Genomic DNA, 26,075 nt, shown 5'->3' with positions numbered 1-26,075 from the left:
CTCCTCTCAACCTCCTCTGTTCCAATGACAACAAACCCAGCCTACCCAATCTGCTCTCATAACTAAGATTCTCCATTCCAGGCAGCATCCTAGTAAATCTCTTCTTCACCCTGTCTAGTGCAATAATGTCCTTATATATTCCTAATGATGCAGTTGGTAGGAGACAGCTTTTGAAGATGCATTCACTGACCTTCACCACTCGCCTGAGGTCATGACATTTCTTTGGGCACTGGAGCCAGGGGGTGACACCTCGGTGATCTGGTCCCACATCCTTCTTTCTGGAGGGGCTCCTGGCCCCCTGTGGGTAGAGGACCTCTCTTCCAGCGTTGACTCACTGCACAAAGCTAGAGTGCTACATCTGAGAGTGGTGGCTACCCTATTCCTGGCCTGTTGAGCCATTTGGGTTAGTGATGAAGCACTTTAAAAAAAATTTGGATCATCAGAATGCAGCTCACCTTTAAGAGATGTACACTGCCTTAGCAGGCTGCCTGAGCTCCTTGATCGGGCGAGGCCATTTCACACATCACGGTGCCCGTACGCCTTTGTCAGCGCTATGGAATTTCACCCCCAATGTTTTGGGTGTAGTCCTTGATCAGAATTATTCGGATTATATACATGTTAACCTGTCTGTTTCACTTTACTTTGTGGAGCCATGGAACCATCGAGATTTACAGCACAGAAGAAGGCCATTCGACCTATCGTGTTTATGCTGGCTGTTTGCTGAAGCAATCCAAAACTAATCCCCTGCCCCGTACTCTCCCCATAGCTGTAAATCTTCCTCTGCTTCAAATATTTAACCATAATACAATGGTCTTACCTCAATTATTCCTTGTGCAAGAGTTTTCTACGCTCCAACAACCTTCTGCGTAAAGAAATTTCTCCAAATCTCTCTCCTCACTCTCTTAGTAACAATCTTAAATTGATGACCGTTCGTCACTGACTCCACAATCAGAAGAACTTGGCTTAGAAATTTTTTACCTTAGCGCCACCCATTTTCTCCGCTATCCTGGCGAAAAATGGCGGCCGCCACTCTAATGCCCTTCTCTGCAGTGATCTTCTTTTGGATGAGACGTTAAACCGATGCCCCATCTGCTCTCTCAGGTGGCTGTAAAAGATCCCATGGCACTATTTTCGAAGAACAGTAGGGGAGTTATCCCTGGTGTCCTGGCCAACATTTTTCCCTCAATCAATATAACCAAAACAGATTATCTGGTCATTATTACATTGCTGTTTGTTGGAGCTGCTGTGCGCAAATTGGCTGCCGCATTTCCCACATTACGACAGTGACTACATTTCAAAAGGTACTTTATTGGCTATAAAGTGCTTTGAGAGGTCCGGTGGTCATGAAAGGCACTATATAAATGTAAGTCTTTTTTTTTCTCTGTCGCGGGACTTGGCCATCGCCACTTTGTCGAGGGCCTTAGCACTGCCGATAGTCCTGGAAACGTAAATATGGAGAGCGTAACAGCAATGCCGACTTAACATCACGCTCTGCGAACTTCGACCTTCATGCTGAGTTCAGTGCTGGGACCTAAGTTCGCTCTGAAAATCGAGTGTTCAGCAGACTGACAGAGATGTTGTCAGCACAGACACACACATCATTTAGGTAAGTTTGCATTGAAGCTATGGACTGGATTTTTAAAATTTTATTGAAGTAGTAGCTTGGTGCAATACACATTAAAAATGTTTCCAAGTGTGTAAAGGGTGCTGCTGGATGCTTGCAGGACCTTGGACGATAAAGAATGGTCTCTGAGAATACAGAAATGCTGGAAAATACTCAGCAGGTCAGATAGCATCCACGGAGAGAGAAACAGAGTTCACCTCCCAGACCTGCTGAGTATTTCCAGCATTTCATGCTGTAATTTCAGATTTACAGCATTCGCTCACAAAGGGAAGAAGCAGAAGAGGAGAAAGCAGAACGAAGGATGCAACCCAGACAGCCACTTTCTTACCGGGATATCCGGGAGGAAATCATCCGCTTGCAGAACCAGTGACCATATCCCCAATTCCACTTTCATCATCAGTCCCACACCTTCCCTTCACTCTGTTACTGACTATCACAGCGTCCTCTTGGCCACAATGCTGAAATAAAAGCCAGCACAAAGCAAACTTTCCAATCCAACTTTACACATCTCTATGACTGATATGACAAGAAGAAATTAACTCCACCTTTTATGCATTCTCTTAGTTACTGTCTTGTGTGTGCCTTTTGCTTATCCTTCTGATGTCATGCAGTGCTACCCCAGTGGCTGCAGCAGGACTGGTGGAAGGCTGCTGACTTTCAGTGGGGGACACTGCAAATGGCCTTGCTGGTCGATCTGGGAGTGTCAATTTCAGTGACGCCGTTTCTTCTTTTTCACTCTCCTCGCCCCCTTCTTGGTCAACCACTGGCTGGGCAGTCCGAATTTCTTGGATGTGAGAAATGAGGAAAGCACAAGAGTGGAGCTATGGTGAGGGGAGGGTGCGAAAACAAGAGTTGCACGCGAGAATGAGGTTAACATATGAGGATACCAGCATCTTGTATCCTTTCAGCCTTGTCGCTGGCCAAGGGCTCAGCCATAACCGTGTCAAGAATTACCAGCAGCATTTCCTCAAGGATGTGAGGTGAAGCTAGGAATGAGGTGTGCCTCATTATTGGTACAAAGTGTTAGTAAGTAAGTGATTGGCAGGGACAGGGGGTGGGGAGTCATGTATAAAGAAATGTGTGAGGCTAGTGCTGCAGTTGGTAGGAAACAGTTTTTGAAGATGCCTTCACTGACCTTGACCAGTGGTCTGAGGTAATTAAAAAAAAAATTGTTCCTGGGTAGTGGACGTTGCTGGCAAGGCCGGCATTTATTGCCCATCCCTAATTGCCCCTCGAGAAGGTGGTGGTGAGCCGCCTTCTTAAACCACTGCAGTCCATGTGGTGAAGGTGCTCCCACAGTGCTGTTAGAGAGGGAGTTCCAGGATTGTGACCCAGCGACGATGAAGGAATGGCCGATATATTTGCAAGTCAGGATGGTGTGTGACTGGGAGGGGAACGTGGAGGTGGTGGTGTTCCCATGCGCCTGCTGCCCTGGTCCTTCTAGGTGGTAGAGGTCATGGGTTTGGGAGGTGCTGCCGAAGAAGCCTTGGCGAGTTGCTGCAGTGCATCTTGTAGATGGTACACACTGCAGCCACGGTGCGCCAGTGGTGGAGGGAGTGAATGTTGAAGGTGGTGGGCAGCGTGCCAATCAAGCGAGCTGCTTTGTCCTGGATGGTGTCGAGCTTCTTGAGTGTTGTTGGAGCTGCACTCATCCAGGCAAGTGGAGAGTATTCCATCACACTCCTGACTTGTGCCTTGTAGATGGTGGAAAGGCTTTGGGGAGTCAGGAACTGAGACACTCGCCGCAGAATACCCAGCCTCTGACCCACTCTTGTAGCCACAGTATTTATGTGGCTGGTCCAGTTAAGTTTCTGGTCAATGGTGACTCCCAGAATGTTGATGGTGGGGGATTTGGCGATGGTAAAACCGTTGAATGTCAAGGGACGGTGATTAGACTCTTAGTTGTTGGAGATAATCATTGCCTGGCACTTGTGTGACACGAATATTACTTGCCACTTATCAGCCCAAGCCTGAATGTTGTCCAGGTCTTGCTGCATGTGGACACGGACTGCTCCATTATCTGAGGAGTTGCAGATGGAACTGAACACTGTGCAATTATCCCCACTTCTGACCTTATGATGGAGGGAAGGTCATTGATGAAGCAGCTGAAGATGGTTGGGCCTAGGACACTGCAACGATGTCCTGGGGCTGTGATAATTGACCTCCAACAACTACAACTATCTTCCTTTGTGCTAGGTGTGACTCCAGCCAGTCAAGAGTTTTGACTTCAATTTTACTAGGGCTCCTTGATACCACACTCGGTCAAATGCAGCCTTGATATCAAGAGCAGGCACTCTACCCTCACCTCTGGATTTCAGCACTTTTGTTCATGTTTGTCCCATGGCTGTAATGAGGTCTGGAGCCGAGTGGTCCTGGTAGAACTCAAACTGGGCAACTGATTTCTGAAGTTTTTAAGCGTCGGAATTTTTAGCCCACAGTGAAACCCATCATTTTTTTTTAATCTTTGACTATATCTCCTTTTCTTCTTCTCTCTTAGGCAGTCCTTTGAATTGAGGATGACTTGCTTCCATGCCAAAATGGGATGAGTTCAAAGGTGTTTCAATGAAGGACCCAATATTCCAGATCCCGAACTGCATGTTGAAAGGTGGAAGATGCCTGTGCGTGGATTTTTAAAAACGTGCGATGGCCGTTGCACTCCAGCCACCACACGGGCTTGACAGAGCTAGGCCTTTATCCAATGGCAAGACCCCATTGATCGCTCAGCTGTCCTGCCAGGACAAGGTTACATCTGTGCAAAGCAAGTGATAATGTCCCCTGTAGGGAGCCTCTGTTCATTAATCTCTTTGCAACTGACACCAGTTGAATGATTTGATTGACAGCTCAGTCAAGGTGAAGCCATGATAAAGTGTGGGGAGTGATTCTTATTAAAACTGAAGTTATTGCCCCTCATTGAATGAGGTAATGCTATTCTCATGTAGAAAATGTATAAAAAGGGGAGGAGAGATGGCTCAGAATTCAATGAGACCAGATCGGCCATTAATGCCTCTCCCAAGCCTGAGCTCGGGAACTGTAATGTGTTGAATTCTCTAGTAAACTCATATTGCTGTAAGTGTGCTCTTAAGTGCTTCCTTGAATTTCATTGCTCCATCATTGCCGGCCATGCCTTCAGTTGCCTCCTTTTAACCTTCTCTTCGCCAACAGAAATAGCCGAGTATTTGAAGTCTCTTATCATAACTATAGTTTCTCACTCCGAGCACCACTCTGAATACTCCCTCTGGTTTTACTGTCCTTTATATAAAGGTGCGTCCAAAACTGTGGCCCAATCAATGTGTGTTACAAACATATCAGTATATCTTTACTCTTCTGCTCAATCCTCCTATTAATAAAACCTAAAATGCTGCTGTCCTTTTTATGGATCTATCTCACTGCAGAGACTAATCTGGGGCTTTTTATTTGAACCCCTCGGTCTCTCTGTGAATCCACACCCTTCACTATCTTTCCATTGTCTGTATACTCCCATTCTTGACTTTCCTCCCAAAATGTATTATTTCACAGTTCTCCATATTAAATGTCATCTGCCACCTGCCCATCCCATTAAATTGGTTTAGTCTTCTTGAAGTTTTTTACACTCCTCCTAGCTGTTTGCCAAACCTTCTACTTTTCAGTTCTCAGCAAATTTTGAGCTTGTGCTCCCTATGGTTAAGTCAAAATCAGTTACATTTATCAAGAACAAAAATGGGCCCAACACTGATCCTAGTGTATACCATTGCAATCCTTCTGCAATCTAAACAACACCCATTTACTCTTTGTTTCCTGCCTGACAATCACCTTTCTATCCATGCTGCTATATTTCCTCTAACACCAGGGCCTTGATTTTCACAAGGGGGCGGGAATGTGCAGGGGAGCCGGCAGCGGGCAATGAACCGCAGCGGCCAAGGCTGAGGATGTGGAGGACTTGCCAATCTGAACAGCAAGGCCTCATTTAAGTAAAGATTTACTACCTGGCCGGAGGTCCGAAGCGGGAATCTGGCAGTGGGAATTCCCAGCCGGGAATGGTCCCTGGCAGTCAGGGGGTGGAGGGGATACCCTGGCTTTGTGATGGGAGGGTAGATCCGGGTTTCCTCTTGATTGAAGATCGGAGATGCTGGTGTTGGGGATTTTCCTTGCAATTGCCAGGAGACAGGACTGGGGAGAACCAAGGAGTCCTTAATGGATCTGGGGTGAGCCCTCCTGCTGTTACTGTTACGGCAGTCGGGAAATTCATCATTCTTAAAGTAACAGTATTAAGTAACACAAGTAACACAAAAGTTACTTACAACATAGTAGACTAAGCAGAATATGAAAGACTTGCCTTTGCTGGATACACTGAGGCCTGCTCAGGGTTGGTGCCCGTGCCTGGTAAGCATCCTGCCTTGGAGTGGAGTTTTTTTTCACTTCCTGTTTCTTTATTGCACGGTGATGAAAGTTGGCTTTCAGCAACCAACACCTGTCATTTTCAGAATGTAATATAAATCAATGGGTCTCCCTTATAACTTTCTTCTTGTAATTTGCTCTAAATTAATTGGATAATTACATTTTATTTGAGCTTATCCATATTCCCATATACATTGTATCTATTGTAACATATTGCTTCTCACACAAAACCTATCATCGAAGTCAGGCATCTTTGCAAAGATTCAGTGGAAAGATTATTTGAGTCAGAATTTCATCATGAAAGAAGAAAAAATAGGTAACTAACAATCTGTCCTGCATTGGGAAAGACGATTTTCTTGGCTCATCAATATTTAAAAGAGTTTGATTATCCTGCTAGCTCCTGCTTCACCAGCGATTAGGAATACTTGAAATAGGCACAATCATTCAAATATGATGGAAATACCAGCCATCTGACATCACTCTTTCCTCCAATCAACACGTTCTACATTTCCGTCTTTAAAAAAGGGGACAGGTCTGACTGCGGCAACTACAGAGGAATCTCCTTGTTATCAGCCACTGGGAAAGTCATCGCTAGAACCCTCCTCAATCATCTTCTCCCTGTGGCTAAGGAGCTCCTCCCGGAGTCACAGTGCGGATTCCATCCGCTACGGAGTACATCGGACAGTATCTTCACGGCACGACAACTGCAAGAGAAATGCAGTGAACAGCACCAACCCTTGTACATGGCCTTCTTTGACCTCACAAAGGCCTTTGACACTGTCAACCGCAAGGGACTATGGGGCGTCCAACTCCGTTTCGGCTGCCCCCAAAAGTTTGTCACCATCCTCCACCTGCTCCACAACGACATGCGGGCCGTGATCCTGACCAACGAATCCACCACCAACCCAGTCCATGTCCGGACTGGGGTCAAACAGGGTTGTGTCATTGCACCAACTCTCTTCTCAATCTTCCTCGTTGCAATGCTCCATCTCACACTCAACAAGCTCCCCGTTGGAGTGGAACTAAACTATAGAACCAGTGGGAAACTGTTCAACCTTCGTCGCCTTCAGGCTAGATCCAAGACCGTCCTATCCTTTGTCGTCGAACTACAGTATGCGAACGACGCTTGCATCTGCGCACATTCAAAGGCTGAACTACCAAGCCATCGTCACTGAGGCATACGAAAGCATGGGCCTTACACTAAACATCCGTAAGACAAAGGTCCTCAACCGATCTGACCCCGCCACACAACACTGCCCCTCCCTCCCGCCCCCCCACCCGCCCGGTCAACAAGATCCACGGCGCGGCCTTGTACAACGTGGACCAATTTCCATACCCTGGGAGCCGACTATCAACAAGGGCAGACATCGATGACGAGGTCCAACACTGCCTCCAGTGTGCCAGCGCCGCCTTCGGTCACCTGAGGAAGAGAGTGTTTGAGGATCAGGCCCTCAAATCTGGCACCAAGTTTATGGTCTACAGGGCTGTAGTGATACCCGCCCTCCTGTATGGCTCAGAGACATGGACCATATACAGTAGACACCTCAAATCACTGGAGAAATACCACCAACGAATCCTGAAAATCCCCTGGGAGGATAGACGCACCAACATTAGCGTCCTCGATCAGGCCAACATCCCCAGCATCAAAGCACTGACCACACTTGACCAGCTCCGTTGGGCGGGCCACATTGTCCACATGCCGGACAGAAGACTCCCAAAGCAAGCGTTCTACTCGGAACTCCTACACAGCAAGCGAGCCCCAGGTGGACAGAGGAAACATTTCAAGGACACCCTCAAAGCCTCCTTGTTAAACTGCAACATCCCCACTGTCACCTGGGAGTCCCTGGCCAAAGACTGCCCTAAGTGGAGGAAGAGCTTCCGGGAGGGCGTGAGTTTCTCGAGTCTTGTCACCAAGAGCATGTTGAAAACAAGCGCAGCAGCAGAAGGAGCGTGCGGCAAACCAGATTCCCCACCCACCCTTTCCTTCACCACTGTCTGTCCTACCTGTGACAGAGACTGTAATTCCTGCATTGGACTGTGTCAGTCACCTGAGAATTCACTTTTAGAGTGGAAGCAAGTCTTCCTCGATTTCAAGGGACTGCCTATGATGATGACAGTTCCGCTGGTCACAGATCAGAGGAGATGTCCACCCATAAAACCAGGACTTAGGCTTCACCATTTTTCAGGCAAGATCAATTTATTGTTTCAAAGGGATCATTTCAAAAACCTGAATCCTCAGCGCCCAATGGTGTTTTTATTTCCCCCTTTACCTAGCTCATTTAGAAGACAAGATGGATTATGAAGCCAGTCTGGATACAAGGGAGCTTAGATAGCACGAGGACATCGGCATCTGCTACGTGCAGATTTAGTGAACCCACAGAACATTTTTGCACCTAACTGAGCAGCACTGTCTTCAACAACCTTGTTTTTTCAGGGAAGTGATAAAAGAGCTTTGCGTCTTACTGGAGGATGACCATCTGCCAATCCATGGCAAGGACAGCCCACCTTGTAACAATCAGCATTACCACTGCATTCACCTTCTTTACACCATGGTCATTTGACACTGGCACGGGTGACACATGAACATCCAGGAGTCTTTGGTACATCCAGCAAGTGACAGATCTCCTGTTTGTGCAATTCAACGGCTATATCAACTTTCCAATGTAAGCCATTGATGGCCAGGCTAGAACTCTCAAATTCTACAACATGGCGGGATTTCCCAGTGTGCATGGAGTTATAGATGGGACCCAGGCAGCCCTTCAGGCTCCTTCCAACAGGGAAGTCCTTAATATGAACAGGCAAATTATTATATCAAAAATGCCCAACTGTGTGGAACCATCAACACCATACAATGGAAATTATAAGACACCCAGTCATAAGTGGTAAAAGAGCAGTGTTCACTCTGAGAAAGTCATCTATACCTCAATTTTGCAGATGAAAATAGAGTAACGGGCTGGTTCCTTGGCAATCAGAATACCCACTGTCTATTGACTCCCTTGAGTTATTGTCCATTCTCATATGCATTTTGATTGCCGTTCCTTCACTTTATTTCTCTCGTGACCCCTCTTGGGTCCTTTTCTCCTGCCTCCTTTCTTTTCTGTTAACTCTCACTCTATCAAGCCACCTTCAATTTCTTCCCTCTTGGGTACATTGACTACCAAATCTCTAACCCATTCTGGCACTACTTTGCTTTCCTATTCTCCTGTTGTAGCCCCAGGCTTGAATCCCCTTTGAATACGTCCACAACTACTTTAATGACTCACTCAGCAGTCTCCAACTGGTCGCATAAGGCACTCGTCATTCCTCCTGCGGACCTGAGTGGAAGCAGAGTGGGAGGCAGAACAAATAAAGAGTGCGGAGAATGTAGGCCTGAGACCGGAGGAGGCAGACCTGAGCAGGAGCAACGCAACAGAGGCACAATTCGAAAGAGTGACGTCGGTGTAAATAAAGTGATGTTGGCACAAGGGAAGGAGCTGATTGGTGAGTAGCTGGTGAGTGCTTTTGTTTCAAGTTTATTTCTGCTAAGTTAGTTAATAGTCTATTAAACAGAGGCATGGTAGGGCAGCTCAGTCCCGTGGAATACACATCCTGTGCCGTGTGGGAAGTCCTGGACGCTTCTCGTGGCCTGGACGACCACTTGTGCAGGAAGTGACACCAGCTACGGCAGCTCGAGATCCGTGTTTCGAAGCTTGAGCAGCGGCTGGAGTCACTGGTGCATCCGCGAGGCTGAGAACTTCGTGGATAGTACATTTCAGGAGGTGGTCACCCTGCAGCTTAAGAGTGCGCCGGCAGAGAGGGAATGGGTGACCACCAGACAGAAGAGAAGGTCCAGGCAGGTAGTGCAGAAGTCCCCCGAGTGCATCTCGCTCTCCAATCAATATTCTGTTTTGAGTACTGGTGGGAGCGATGGTTCCTCTGGGGAGTGCAGCCAGAGCCAAGTTCATGGCACCACAGCTGGCTCAGCTGCACGGGGGGGGAGGAAGATGAGAGGAAGAGCAATAGAGGTAGGAGATTCGATAGTTAGGGGAGCAGACTGGCGTTTCTGCGGCCGCAGACGTGACTCCAGGATGATACGTTGTCTCCCTGGTGCCAGGGTCAAAGATGTAACTGAGCGGCTACAGGACATTGAGTGGGGGAGGGTGAACAGCCAGAGGTCATGGTCCATATCGGGACCAATGAAATAGGTAGAAAGAGGGATGAGGAGTAGTAAGGCAGTAATCTCCGGATTACTCCCGGTGCCACATGCTAGTGAGTACAGAAATAGGAGGATAGAGCAGGTGAATTCATGGCTGCACAGATGGTGGAGGGCTTTAGATTTCTGAAGCATTGGGACCGTTTCTGGAGGAGGTGGGGCCTGTACAAGCCAGAAGGGTTGCACCTCAATAGAGCTGGGACCGATATCCTCGCAGGGGGATTTACTAGTGCTGTTGGGGAGGGTTTAAACTAACTTGGCAGGGGGATGGGAACCTGAGAGTAGATTCAGAAGGGAGAGAAGCAAAGCTGGAATTGGAAAGCAGAAAATTAGAAAGTGAATTTGGAAACCAGAGGAAACAGAGGCTAGTAAATAGACAAGGGAGTTTGACAGTGCTAAATGGTACATACTTCAATGTAAGGAGTATAGGGAATAAGGCACATGAGCTGAGGGCACAGATAGACACTTGGGAGTATGATATTATAGCTATTACTGAGTCATGGCTGAAAGAAGGGCAGGTATGGCAGCTCAACATTCCTGGTTACAGGATTTTCAGACGGAATAGAGAGGGGGATTAAAAAAAGGAGGGGGGTCGCAGTATTGATTAAAGAAACAATCAGCTGTGAGGAGGGATGATATGTTAGAGGGATTATCAAATGAGACCATATGGGTTGAACTGAAGAACAAAAAAGGGGCGATACACTGCTGAGAGTGTACTAGAGACCCTAAACAGTCAGAGGGAGATAGAAGAACAAATATGTAGGCACATTTCTGAAAAGTGCAAAAGCTATAAGGCAATAATAATAGGGGATTTCAACTACCCTAATATTAACTGGGATAGAATTAGGGTGAAAAGTAAAGTGGGAGCAGAATTCCTAAAATACATTCAGGAGAACTGTTTTAGCCAGTATGCAGCAAGTCTAACAAGAGAGGGGGCGGTTCTGGACATAGTTTTAGGGAATGAAGCTGGGCAGGTGGAAGGGGTATCAGTGGGAGAGCATTTTGGTGCTCGTGACCATAATTCAGTTAGATTTAGGGTAGTTATGGAAAAGGAAAAAGATAGAACATGAATAAAAGTTCTCAATTGGGGAACAGCTGAGGGGGTATAAATTCAGGTCCATCCAAAACGGGGCGCATCTACTGCTTTTTGGTTGCCATTACCAATGGTTGCGGCGGGCATTCAATCGAAATTCAGTTTTATTTGTAAAAAAAATGGCGGCCAGCGGTATTGTCCGTCAGGAATCGGCACTTTACCGCGGTGTGGGTGGGGAGCAGCCTTTGGACCGTGAAATTCACTGACTGGTAATTTGCTGCTAACCAGCCAGCTGGTCCCTGGCCGCCTTAAAGGCCTCGGCCCTGAGTAGGGAAGGCTTTTCAGTGAAGGCCATGGCTGCTGCACCAGTAGGAAGGAGGATAACCCGATCTTCTGATGCCAAACCGGAAACACTCATGCAGGTTGTGGAGGGGAGGAGGTGTGTCCTGTACGGGAAGTTTTTACTAATGCTTGGAGAGAGATAGCTGTGGAGGTATCAGGGACCTCCATTCATGATCGCACCTCCACTCAATGCCGGAAAAGGATGAACGACATCATTTTCTGATAAAAAGTGAGTACCTGTTTCACCCACTGCTGACCTTCATCTGCGAGCCTCTCCTTCATCCTTCTCTTATTTCCCACCTTCACTATATAGTCACTGAAGCAGCATTTCATTGTTGAGGCCTATATATATGTATATGTGTGCGTTTTCGCAATGGAGACTCCCTTCCATGTCACAGTTACAGCTGCATGTCAGGGACACACCCTTGTGCACTCACTTCTGAAGCCTCATGACACTGCAACTCAGCAAGCATTCTTTGTTTTGCAGGTCAAGGCTGCTCACAACCACATGGAGCAAAGAAGGACTAGTGGTGGTGGTGAGGCTGAGATACAGGTCCTCACAACATTGGGTGAGAGGGTCCAGGCACTAGTGGGCAGACATGCTGCCTTCCCAGTGGCCTCCGCTACTGCCGATCCCTCTGTGGGCAGCATGGGTAAGTGAAGGCCCTCTTTTAATGCTCTCTCTCCCTGAAAGAGCCAGCGCCTACTGTGTCTGTCCTGCTGAAAATGTGCTCCATGCGTCAATTCCCTACCTCCTCCTCACGGCAGTCCTTGTGCCATTTATGCTTGCAGATAAGAGGGCGAGTGAGAGCTAAGGCAAGGGTCCTCGCGCTGGTACGAATGGGAGGCCAAGGCAGGGCAACAGCCTTGAGGGCAGTGGCAGCCGAGGCCAGGGAGAGGATGACCTAGACAGTGAGGCAAAGCCTGGAGGACAGCCAAGAAGGCAATGACAGCCATGGCCATCCTGACACGCTAGAGGACATTGGGGGCGTGAGCCTGGATGACACTCTGGAGCCCACACCATCTGTTGGCACCATGTCAGATGAGGCGGAGGAAGTGAGGCAGCAGTGCGTCACTGCTTCCTACAGTCACACGCGCCAGCTCAGATACTAGGAGTATGTGGTCCGATCTATTAGACATAGCAGAGGGGGCTGCATTAGATGTTGCACCGGGGCCTAATGAGTGCGTACGGGAGCTCTGCTGAAGAGGACTCAGACGAGCCCATCGATGTTGGGGCTTATGAAAGAAGGGTGGAGGCCATGCTTCTCACATGTTGAGGGCAGTGCCAAGGGTGTCAGAGAGGCTGTCAGAAGTGGTCAGGAGTGTGGAGGAGTCAGCCTCCCGCATTGTTAGCAGCTCTGCACACACCATGGAGCCCATCATTGCCAGTGTGCAGGTGATGGTGGACTCCCAGAGAGACCGTGCGGGAGGCGGACTTCCCCACGCTCCTGACCACTCTGGGCAACAGGCCACGGAGCGTCTTACTGCTGTCATCTCTGGTGGCTTTGAGACTGTGGCTGCTCTCATGCAGTCTCAGCTGGATGCCCCTCGAGACCTCAGTGTTGCCTTCGTGGCTGGGTCCACCACGGATCACGGGGGACCTTCCGGTGTAGCGCCACAACACCGACTTGAGCTCCCTCAGATTGGTGCCGGTGGTAATTTGCTGCCCCCGGGGAGTGGCACAGGTTCCTCAGACCAGGATGACGATGATGTGGTCTCTCAGGATCACACCATTCCTGGGCCCAGACTTGTCACTCCGCCATTGCATCCAAGCATGGAGCCGCCCGAGCCAAGGCGGACTAAACCCTCCCAGGAGAGTTCTGACCAGTCTATGGCCGGCCCTTCCCGGGCCAGAGCTGGTCGAGGGTGTCCTAGCAGGACACCTGTAGCTTCTACACAGGAAACATAGCAGCCTTCCCAGACCCATGAGGCAGCCACAGGGGCATGATGGCTTGATGTGGGCATTAACTCATCAGAAACGAGCAGCAATGAGACGGGTCGGCAGTTTCCTTGTCATCATCATGGTGGTGGCGGCGGCGGTGCCCTCAGTGCAGTCGATGGCCCCCTGCCCACTGGGGAACCCCGCAATCTGCACTAACCCGCTCTGCCACTCCATCTGCTTCTCCTTGCTCATCGGGAAACTAATGTATTGCACTCTTCTCCTGTTCAGAGCATGTGACTTGACGGATGGAGCGATGGGCGGAGAACTGAGAAATGTTAAGAGATGTCTACAGTTGCAGACTAGAAGTGCCAGTAGCATAAAGGTTTAGTGCAATGGTCACCTTGGTTTCCACGCTCAGAGTTATCCTCAGCCTTATCTGAGGCTGCAGATCTGGGTGCAGGAGATTGCACAGCTCCCTGAGGATGTCCTTCCTGAATCGGAGCCTGCGGAGACATTGGTCATCTGTGAGCTCCAGGAAGGAAAACTGATGGCGGTACGCCCTGACACGGTAGGGCCTCCTTCCCCCAAACTCGATGCTGGGCCCCTCCTTTGGCAGCTGGCTGGCTGCCTTCTCCCTCATACTCCTAATGCTCCTCAGCCTCTACAGACTGCTGCTGGCAAGCATCTGCCTCATCGCCCACTCTCTGGTGCGGAGGGTCAGCATACCTCACCCTCCTCCTCACGCCAGCTCCTTCCTGGCCAACCTCTCTGCCTTGAGGCCTGTCACCATTTCCAGGCCCTTCTCTATGTTGGGCAGCCATGTCTGCTGCCTTCCTTGCCTGCTGCCTCTGCAGCCGTTGCTGACGGCGCTGCCTTCTCCTGCGTGCCTCCGTGCCGTGCACAATCTGCACAAGGCGTTTTCCTGCTAGCTTTGAACCCATTGCGTGTGCTGGTGCAACCCTCACTATGAGGCCTCTGTACAGTACAGATTGAGGCCCCCAGGTCACTAGTATTCAATGCCCATCTCAAAAGGGCGAGTGAGTAAAGGTTTTCACAAATCCTATCAAGTTTTGACAAGTCTGAAAATATGGCGATTCACGCAATACTTTCACCTCTGCTGGCAGTCTTAAGCCGGCCAGCCGGCAGAGTTCCAACACAAAAGGCTGTCGGGGGCACCGTCAGGTCGACTTTTTATAATGAATATAGCTTCCGGGGTGGAGAGTGCGCGCTCTGATGACGTCTTTAAGGCCCCATCCACAAGACCGTGGCGGAAGGAGGCGGGGGGGAACCCCAAGAGTGAATTTCGCTGACAGCGGCCATTCGATCGCAAATCGGCGGCCATTCAACTCCACCGCTTGCCGGCGGTGAGGCTTTTTCAGGAGGCTGAATTTTGGCCCCGTGATGTGATTTAGCCAAAGTAGACCGGAAACGGCTACTTGAAGGTAAATCAGTGTCAGAGCAAGGACGAGCTAGTGAGGGTTCAGATTAGGTATGTTCCTTTAAAGAAAAAAGGTGGGACTAACAAATCTAGAGCCCCCCTGGACATCAAGGGGCATACAGGATAGGGTAAAGAAAAAAAGGGAAGCATATGACAGATACCGAGGGCTCAATACAGCAGAAACTCTAGAGTATAGAAAGTGCAGGGGTGCAATTAAAAAGGAAATTAGGAAAGCATGGAGAGATCATGAAAACATTTTAGCATGTAAAATCAAGGAAAACCCAAAGATGTTTTATAAATACATTGAGAGCAAGAGGATTACTAAAGAAGTAGTAGGGCCTATTAAGGGACCATAAAGATAATCTGTGTGCGGAGGCGGAAGACGTGGGTACAGTTCTTAATTAATACTTTGCGTTTGTTTTCACAAAAGAGAGGGGCGATGCTGACAGAGGAATGTGAAATATTAGATGAAATAAACATAGTGAGAGAGTAAGGGTTTAGCAGCTTTGAAAGTCTATAAGTCCCCAGGTCTGGATGAAATGTATTCCAGGCTGTTGAGAAGCAAAAGATGAAATGGCAGAGGCTCTGACCATCATTTTCCAGTCCTCTCTGGCTATAGATGTGGTGCTAACATTGTACCTTTGTTTAAAAGGGGAGAAAGGGATAGACCGAGTAATTACAGGCTAGTCAGCCTAACCTCAGTGGTGGGAAAATTATTGGAATCTTCATTTATAAAGACATGGATTAATCAAGAACAGTCAGCATGAATTTGCTAAGGGAAGGTCATGTCTGACTAACTTGAGTGAATTTTTTGAGGCGGTAACAAGGAGGGTCGATGAGAGCAATGCATATGATGTAGTGTATGTGGATTTTAGCAAGGCTTTTGCTAACGTCCCACATGGCAGACTGGTCATGAAAGTAAAAGCCCATGGGATCCAGGGCAAAGCGGCAAGTTGTATACAAAATTGGCTCAGAGGCCGTAAAAAAAGGGTAATGGGTGTTTTTGCGACTGGAAGGTTGTTTCCACAGGGCTCAATACTAGATCCCTCAATGATTTAGACTTGAATGTATGGGTATATGATTAACAAGTTTGTAGATGACACATAAATCGGCTGTATGGTTGATAATGAAGAAGAAAGCTGTAGACTTCAGGGAGATATCAATAAACTGGTCAGGTGGGCAGAACAGTGGCAAATGGAAATCAATCCGGAGAAATGTGAGGTAATGCATTTGGGGAGGGCTAACAAGGCAAGGGAATACACATTAAATGGTAGGATACTGAGAAGTGTAGAGGAACAAAGGGACCTTGGTGTTCATGTCCACAGATCCCTGAAGGTAACGGGCCAGGTAGATAAGGTAGTTAAGAACCACATTACAGGAAAGATGTGATTGCATTAGAGAGGAGATTTGCGAGGATGTTGCCTGGACTGGAAAATTTTGGCTATGAGGAGAGATTGGATAAGCTGGGTTTGTTTTCTTTGGACAGAGGAGGCTGAAGGGAGATCAGATTGAGGTGTATAACATTATGAGGGGCCTAGATAGAGTGGATAGGACGGACTTATTTCTCTTAGCAGAGGGGTCAACAACCAGGGGGCATAGATTTAAAGTGATTGGTAACCTACAGGGCTACGGACCAAGAGCTGGAAAGTGGGTTTCGGCTGGATAACTCTTTGTCGGCCGGCACGGGCATGATGGGCCGAAATGGCCTCCTTCCGTGCTGTAAATTTCTATGATGGTCCTACAAGCTCAATAACATTCCCACCTAGCACACCCACTGAAAGCTAATCTTAACAATCTCCTTCCCATCCCACTCACCCCTCCCATCACTGACTCCTTAGATTCTGCCAGCAGATCAAAAATCACTGCCCCTCTCCGCATCTCCCTCTAGAATGTCCGTTCACTTGTGAACAAGGCCTATGCCATCAATCAGCTTATTGTGAATGATTGCATCTGTGTCATGGCCTTGACGGAAACTTGGCTGACTGGGGATGGCACCTTGCCCTTAATGACGCCTTCTAGCCTGGCCATCGTCTAGACCGTCACGATGGCAGTGTGACCCTTATCACCAAATCATACTTTGGTCTCACCCACTACTAGTCTGCTACTTTCTGCTCCTTTGAACACCTCACCTTGTTCCACCCCTCTCAGCTCTCCTTTAAAATCACCATTCTCTACTGTGCCCTGCAAGCTACACCTGCATGCTGACTCTCTGTGGCCAAAATTTAGCCCTGCCGGAAAGCTGACAGTCCTACCTTTTTTTAAAAAAAAGTTTTTAACCGCTGTTGCAGAAAAAGTCTCCTCTTTTGCGAAATTCAGCTCTTTGGTTTTTTTTGGAGCGGACCGGAAGTCGGTCATAAAGGGGGCGGAAGTGCGGCGTTAAGTTCTGGTGAGGGGCGGGATGGATTCTCCACCACTGTCACTCATCAGCGGAGCGATGATGATGCTATCACCACGCAGCTCCCCTGCTTTAAAGGGGAGATAATCGCCGATTATTTAGGATCAGCCACTGGGCCACCAGGGAGGGTTTCGGCCGGGCCAGCGACCTGGCACCCAAGATGGGGTGACAGGCTGCCTGTTGCCAGTCCGGCCAAATCCGGGGGCACAATAGTCGGCCGGCAAAAAAAATAAAATGGTGGCCGCGGCAGTGGGCCCTTGCCTTTAATGGCTGGCATGCAGCCAGGACTCGCAGTCAGAATAGAAGGTGCACGACAGAGAAAGCTGTTGAGGGCACCGCTCGGCGGGGATTTGATTTTTCGGGCTGAATATGGATGGAGGTAGGGGGTCCTGCCAGTGCACGCACTGATGACACACTTACTGTCGCTCGGCAGTGGCAGGGTGGATGTGGGGACTGCGAGAAAACCCCCGTGCTTAATTTAGTTTGCGACAGCCATTCGACCAGAAATCAGCGGCCATTGGATTCCACGGCAAAACGGTGGTACCTGGCCTTATACGGACCCTGAATTGCAGCCCCTTCGTGTTTACATTGGTAAAAGCGATGTCTTACTTTGGTGGCTGAATTGTTGTCTACAGCCACGATTATATTTGTCTTTTATTGAGATATCATCCTTCCTTTACTCCTTCAGCCTCTGCACGGAGTGACTTCTCATTCTCAGTGTTTAATCTTCATCCAGGCTCCGCTTGCCCCCTTTACTCTAAATTCACTGCCCTCCTGTCGACTCTAAACCTCGCCCTCCATATAATCTCTCCTGACCATATCCATGGCCACCCCCTCGACCTTGCTTATCTCCCTTGACCTCTCTACTCCCATGATCACAATCACATAGAAATTAGGTGCAGGAGCAGGCCATTCGGCCCTTCGAGCCTGCACTGCCATTCAATAAGATCATGGCTGATCATACAACCTCAGTACTCATTTCCTGCTTTCTCTCCATACTCCTTGATCCCTTTGGCCGTAAGGGCCATATCTAACTCCCTTTTGAATATATCTAACGAACTGGTCTCAACAACGTTCTGAGGTAGGGAATTCCACAGGTTAACCACTCTCTGAATGAAGAAGTTTCTCCTCATCTCGGTCCTAAATGGCTTACCCCTTATTCTTAGACTGTGACCCTTGGTTCTGGAACTCCCCAGGAACATTCTTCCTGCTTCTAACCTGTCCAATCCCGTCAGAATGTTATATGTTGCTATGAGATTCCCTCTCATTCTTCTAAACTCCAGTGGATACAAGCCCAGTTGATCCAGTCTCTCCTCATATGTCAGTTCTGCCATCCCAGGAATCAGTCTGGTGAACCTTCGCTGCACTCCCTCAATAGCAAAAATGTCCTTCCTCAGATTAGGAGACCAAAACTGAACACAATATTCTAGGTGTGGTCTCATCAAGGCTCTGTACAACTGCAGTAAGACCTCCCTGCTCCTATAATCAAATCCCCTCGCTATGAAGGCCAACATACCATTTGCCTTCTTCACCACCTGCTGTACCTGTATGCCAAACTTCAATGACTGATGTACTAGGACACCCAGGTCTCGTTGCACCTTCCCTTTTCCTAATCTGCCTCCATTCAGATAATATTCTGCCTTCGTGTTATTGCCACCAAAGTGGAAAACCTCACATTTTTCCACATTATGCCATGCATCTGCCATGCATTTGCCCACTCAACTAACCTGTCCAAGTCACCCTGCAGTCTCTTAGCATCCTCCTCACAGCTCACACCACCACCCAGCTTAGTGCCATCTGCAAACTTGGAGATATTACATTCAATTCCTTCATCTAAATCATTGATGTATATTGTAAAGAGCTGGGGTCCCAGCACTGAACCCTGCGGCACCCCACTAGTCACTGCCTGCCATTCTGAAAAGGACCCGTTTATCTCGACTCTCTGCTTCCTGTCTGCCAACCAGTTCTCTATCCACGTCAATACATTACCCCCAATACCATGTGCTTTAATTTTGCACACGAATCTCTTGTGTGGGACCTTGTCAAAAGTCTTTTGAAAGTCCAAATACACCACATCCACTGGTTTTCCCTTATCCACTCTACTAGTTACATCCTCAAAATTCTAAAAGGTTTGTCAAGCATGATTTCCCTATCATAAATCCATGCTGACTTGGACCGATCCTGTCACCGCTTTCCAAATGCGTTGCTATTTCATCTTCAATAATTGATTCCAACATTTTCCCCACCACCGATGGTCTATAATTCCCCGTTTTCTCTCACCCTCCTTTTTTAAAAACTGGTGTTACATTAGCTACCCTCCAGTCCATAGGAACTGATCCAGAGTCAATAGAATGTTGGAAAATTATTACCAATGCATCCACTATTTCTAGGGCCACTTCCTTAAGTACTCTGGGATGCAGACTATCAGGCCCCGGGGATTTATCGGCCTTCAATCCCATCAATTTCCCGAACATAATTTCCTGACCAATAAGGATTTCCTTCAGTTCCTTCTTTTCACTAGACCCTCGAACCCCTAGTATTTCCAGAAGGTTATTTGTGTCTTCCTTAATGAAGACAGATCCAAAGTATTTGTTCAATTGGTCTGCCATTTATTTGTTCCCCATTATAAATTCACCTGATTCTGTCTGCAAAGGACCTACGTTGGTCTTCACTAATCTTTTTCTCTTCACCTATCTATAGAAGCTTTTGCAGTCAGTTTTTATGTTCCCTGCAAGCTTCCTTTCATACTCTATTTTCCCCCTCCTAATTAGACCCTTTGTCCTCCTCTGCTGAATTCTAAATTACTCCCAGTCCTCAGGTTTGCTGCTTTTTCTCGCCAATTTATATGCCTCTTCCTTGGATTTAACACTATCCCTAATTTCCCTTGTTAACCACGGTTCCGCCACCTTCCCCTTTTTATTTTTACTCCAGACAGGGATGTACAATTGTTGAAGTTCATCCATGTGATCTTTAAATGTTTGCCATTGCCTATCCACTGTCAACCTTTTAAGTATCATTCACCAATCTATTCTAGCCAATTCACGTCTCATACCATCGAAGTTACCTTTCCTTAAGTTCAGGACCCTAGTCTCTGAATTAACTGTGTCACTCTCCATCTTAATAAAGAATTCAACCATATTATGGTCACTCTTTCCCAAGGGGCCTCGCACAACAAGATTGCTAATTAGTCCTTTCTCATTACACATAACCCAGTCTAGGATGGCCTGCCCTCTAATTGGTTCCTCGACATATTGGTCTAAAAAACCATCCCTAATACACTCCAGTAAATCCTCCTCCACCGTATTGCTACCAGTTTGGTTAGCCCAATCTATATGTAGATTAAAGTCACCCATGATAACTGCTGTACATTTATTGCACGCATCTCTAATTTGTTGTTTGATGTTGTCCCTAACCTCACTACTACTGTTTGGTGGTCTGTACACAACTCCCACTAGCGTTTTCTGCTCTTTGGTATTCCGCAGCTCTACCCATACAGATTCCACATCATCCAAGCTAATGTCCTTTCTTACTATTGCATTAATTTCCTCTTTAACCAGCAACGCTACCCCACCTCCTTTTCCTTTCTGTCTATCCTTCCTGAATGTTGAATACCCCTGGATGTTGAGTTCCCAGCCTTGGTCAGCCTGGAGCCATATCTCCGTAATCCCAATTGTATCATAATCGTTAATAGCTGCCTGCGCAGTTAATTCATCCACCTTATTACGAATACTCCTCGCATTGAGGCACAGAGCCTTCAGACTTGTCTTTTTAACACTCTTTGTCCCTTTGGAATTTTGCTGTAATGTGGCCCTTTTTGATTTTTTCCTTGGGTTTCTCTGCCCTCCACTTTTACTATTCTCCTTTCTATCTTTTGCTTCTTCCCCATTTTATTTCCCTCTGTCTCCCTGCATATGTTCCCATCCCCCTGCCATATTAGTTTAACCCCTCCCCAACAGCACGAGCAAAAACTCCCCCTAGGACATCGATTCCGGTCCTGCCCAGGTCACAGACAAGACCATCTCCAACTACATCCTTGTATCCGCTCTCTACCCGCATGCCCCTCCACCCCCCCACCTCCCGCTTCCAACCCCACTTCAGCTCCTGGAAAACACTCTCCCACAATTCACTAACAGATCAACTGCACTTTCTGAATCACAATTACTAACCTTTGCCCTCCATTAATCACAGTTCTCAAGCTGAGAGCAGATATCCAATCTTCATGCCTCCAGAAGGTTCATCACAGAGAAACCACTGACATTCTGAAGCAACATTTCTGTTGTTTCCATAGGTTAAGGACACAAAACAGTTACCACCCCTCTTTTGAATACTGTGCTCGCCTTGCTTCTGTGCTTCTTCTCCATGGAGGCCCTGTGGCAAGAACATGTGTGAAGGCTGGCAGCTGAATTTCACAAGAGACACTTGGGATTGAGGAGGCAGGCTGGTCCCTTGAGGAACCTGCTTCTGGTTGTGTTACTACCACTGATGTAGTTTCAGCCTGGCTCTGCCTGCCTGTTTGCTGGATCCTGTGAAGCTCTCGAAGGTGGGGGAGGACTGCTGTGGTCGGGTCTCCACCAGTTCCATTGCACCAATCACATATATGTATTTGCGATTCATAACAATGATTCATCTCCAATCGACCAAGCTGATTTGATAACCAGTCCAAGGAGAAAATATAACTCATCGAAATACTAGGGCTGCAGAGAAGGCTTCAAATTAATTAGTGGGGGGCGCAGCGGGATGGGGGGGGAAGAGAGGGTTCAGGTGAGCGGAATTTTAAAAAGTTAAAGAATAAGGTGATGGCCATAGATCAGGTTCGGACTGGGGGAAAGGAAAACCAGAACGTGACACACACTTCTGATAGAATGTATAAGTATAAAAGTATCAAAGGAGGAAAAAATGGTTAAAAAAAACAAAGTTAAAAGCTATTTATCTGAATTCACGCAGCATTCATAACAAAATAGATGAGTTGACGGCACAAATAGATACAAATGAGTAATGATCTGATAGCCATTACAGAAACGTTGTTCCAAGGTGACCAAGGTTGGGAAATAAATATTCAGGGTATTTGACAATTCGGAAGGACAGACAAAAAGGAAAAGGAGGTGGAGTAGCTCTGTTAATAAAAGATGAGATCAGTGCGTTAGTGAGAAACGATATTGGCTCAGAAGATCAAAATGTTGAATCCATTTGGATGGAGCTAAGGAATAATAAAGGGAAAAAAAAATCACTGGTGGGCATAGTCTATAGGCCCCCTAACAGTAGTTACACTGTTGGACGGAGTATAAATCAAGAAATAATGGAGGCTTGTAAAAAAGGAACGGTAATAATCATGGGCAATTTTAACCTTTATATTGACTGGACAAAGAAAATTGGCCAGGGTAGCCTTGAGGAAGAGTTCATAGAGTGTATCCGGGATAGTTTCCTTGAACAGTACGTTGCGGAACCAACCAGGGAGCAGGCTATCTTAGATCTGGTACTGTGTAATGAGACAGGATTCATAAACGGTCTCCTAGCAAAGGATCCTCTAGGAATGAGTGATCATAATATGGTTGAATTTCAAATTCAGTTGGAGGGTGAGAAAGTTGGATCTCAAATCAGTGTCCTAAGCTTAAATAAAGGAGACTGCAAAGGTATGCGGGCAGAGTTGGCTAAAGTGGACTGGGAAAATAGATTAAAGTGTGGGACGGTTGATGAGCAGTGACAGACATTTAAAGAGATATTTCAAAACTCGCAACAAAAATATATCCCAATGCGAAGGAAAGACTGTAAGAGAAGGGATAACCATCCGTGGCTAACTAAGGAAATAAGGAATGGTATCAAATTGAAAACAAGGGCATACAAAGTGGCCAAGACTAGTGGGAGGCCAGAGGATTGGGAAACTTTTGAAAGCCAGCAAAGAACGACAAAAAAAATAATAAAGAGGGGGAAGACAGATTATGAAAGAAAGCTAGCACGAAATATAAAAACAGCTAGCAAGAGTTTCTACAATTAGATAAAAAAGAAAAGAGTGGCTAAAGTAAATGTTGGTCCCCTAGAGGATGAAAGTGGGGAATTAATATTGGGGAACAGGGAAATGGCAAAGATGTTGAACAATATTGTGCATCAGTCTTCACGGTAGAAGACACTAAAAACAGCCCAATAGTGTATAATCAAAGGGCAATAGGGAGGGAGGAACTTAATACAATCACTATCACTAAAGAAGTAATGCTTGGTAAAATAATGGAACTAAAGGTGGACAAGTCCCCCGAACCTGATGGCTTGCATCCTAGGGTCTTAAAAGAAGTGGCTGCGGAGATAGTGGATGCAATGGTTGTAATCTACCAAATTTCCCTGGATTCTGGGGAGGTCCCAGCGGATTGGGAAACTGCAAATATAACACCCCTATTTAAAGAAGGAGGCAGACAGAAATCAGGAAACTATAGACCGGTTAGCCTAACATCTGTCATTGGGAAAATGCTGGAGTCCATTATTAAGGAAGCAGTAGCAGGACTTTTCGAAAAACATGATTCAATCAAGCAGAGTCAGCATGGTTTTATGAAAGGGAAATCATGTTTGACAAATTTCCTGGAGTTCTTTGAGGATGTAACGAGCAGGGTGGATAAGGGGAAACCAGGGGATGCGGTGTATTTGGATTTCCAGAAGGCATTCGATATGGTGCCACATAAAATGTTCCTGCACAAGATAAAAGCTCAAGGGTTCGGGTAATATATTAGCACGGATAGAGGATTAGCTAACTAACAGAAAACAGAGAGTCGGGATAAATGGGTCATTTTCCGGTTGGCAAACAGTAATTAGTGGGGTGCCGCAGGGATCGGTACAATCTATATTAATAACTTGGACGAAGGGACCGAGTGTAATGTAGCCAAGTTTGCTGATGATACAAAGATGGGTGGGAAAGGAAATTGTGAGGAGGACACAAGAAAAGGGATATAGACAGGTTAAGTGAGTGGGCAAACATTTGGCAGATAGAGTATAATGTGGGAAAATATGACGTTATCCACTTTGGCAGAAAAAATAGAAAAGCAAATCATAATTTAAATGGAGAAAAATTGCAAAGTGCTGTAGTACAGAGGGACCTGGGGGTACTTGTGCATGAAACACAGAAAGTTAGTATGCAGGTACAGCAAGTAATCAGGAAGGCAAATGGAATGTTGGCCTTTATTGCAAGGGGGATAGAGGATAAAAACAGAGAAATCCTGCTACAACCGTACAGGGTATTGGTGAGGCCACACCTGGAGTACTGCGTCCAGTTTTGGTCTCCGTATTTAAGGAAGGATATACTTGCATTGGAGGCTGTTCAGAGAAGGTTCACAAGGTTTATTCTGGAGATGAGGGGGTTGATTTATGAAGTTAGGTTGAGTAGATTGGAGTTCAGAAGAATGGGAGGTGATCTTATCGAAACATATAAGATAATGAGGGTGCTCGACAAGGTGGATGCAGAGAGGATATTTCCACATAGGGGAAACTAAAACTAGTCTCAGAATAAGGGGCCGCCCATTTAAAACTGAGATGAGGAGGAATTTCTTCTCTCAGAGGGTTGTAAATCTGTGGAATTCTCTACCCCAGAGAGTTGTGGAGGCTGGGTCATTAAATATATTTAAGGCAGAGATAGACAGATTTTTGAGCGATAAGGGAATAAAGGGTTATGGAGAGCGGGCAGGGAAGTGGAGCTGAGTCCCTGATCAGATCTTACTGAATGGCGGAGCAGGCTCGAGGGGCCAAATGGCCTACTCCTGCTCCTATTTCGTATGTTCTTATAACATTGCTGTGCAAATACTTGATGGCTTCACTCTGAGCATAATGGCCTCTGGCATTAAGGATGCCGCTGAAGATTTCTCTGGAGCTGCTTGTCACTCCAAAGTGGATTACTTTGGATCCTTTGCAATAGCACCCTATACTCATCATCATAGGCAGTCCTTCGGAATCGAGGAAGACTTGCTTGCACTCTTAAAATGAGGGCTCAGGTGGCTGAACAGTCCAATACGAGAGTCACAGATCCTGTCACAGGTGGGACAGATAGTGGTTGAGGGTAAGGGAGGGTGGGACAGGTTTGCCGCACTCTCCTTCCACTGCCTGCGCTTGGTTTCTGCATGCTCTCAGCGAGGAGACTCGAAGTGCTCAGCGCCCTCTCAGATGCACTTCCTCCACTTAGGGCAGTCTTTGGCCAGGGACTCCCAGGTGTCGGTGGGGATGTTGCACTTTATCAGGGAGGCTTTGAGGGTGTCCTTGTAACGTTTCCTCTGCCCACTTTTGGCTCGTTTACCATGAAGGAGTTCAGAGTAGAGCGCTTGCTTTGGGAGTCTCGTGTCTGGTATGCGGACAATGTGGCCTACCCAGCGGAGCTGATCGAATGTGGTCAGTGCTTCGATGCTGAGGATGTTGGCCTGGTCGAGGACGCCAACCTACACACACAGGTGTCGGACCCCATCCACCATATATTGGAAGATGGAAGGCACTCCTTCAAAGACTCTATTAAGGTCTCATGCTCAGTAAGTATTCTTCTTTTGAAAGCTGGGCCGCAGATAGCCGGATCTCTGGCTTCACCAGTAATTGAATAAACAACCTCATCCTCTGGCAAGGTGCATCCTATTCTGCTCTTCCAATCCCTCAGCTTCTGCTCATCTGTGCTAGTGCAGCGCCCAGTGAACTGCCATCAACCCAACTATCTCAATTCTTCCATTATGATCTATATCAGTTTGTATTTGTAAGATTCAGTGATGTGTGCCAAATGAGGTGTCTGAGTACTGTTTCTGCAAGAGACCTTCCGTTGTGCATGGGCTATATTCTAAAAACAT

The 26,075-nt window shown here is 47.2% G+C and overlaps 1 protein-coding gene across 1 annotated transcript in view; it reads right to left on the bottom strand.

Annotated features, from left to right (window-relative positions):
* Positions 1-26,075, bottom strand: part of sycp2 (synaptonemal complex protein 2) — a 1,164,109-nt gene that overhangs the window by 764,560 nt on the left and 373,474 nt on the right. Inside the window, exon 16 of the mRNA XM_070894856.1 lies at positions 5,937-6,071. Coding sequence (XP_070750957.1) covers positions 5,937-6,071 — 135 coding nt within the window. The remainder of the gene's footprint in view (positions 1-5,936; positions 6,072-26,075) is intronic.

This window comes from Pristiophorus japonicus, chromosome 12 (assembly GCF_044704955.1).
Source record: "Pristiophorus japonicus isolate sPriJap1 chromosome 12, sPriJap1.hap1, whole genome shotgun sequence".
NCBI lineage: Eukaryota > Metazoa > Chordata > Chondrichthyes > Pristiophoridae > Pristiophorus > Pristiophorus japonicus.
This window is presented reverse-complemented; position numbering and strand designations above follow the sequence as displayed.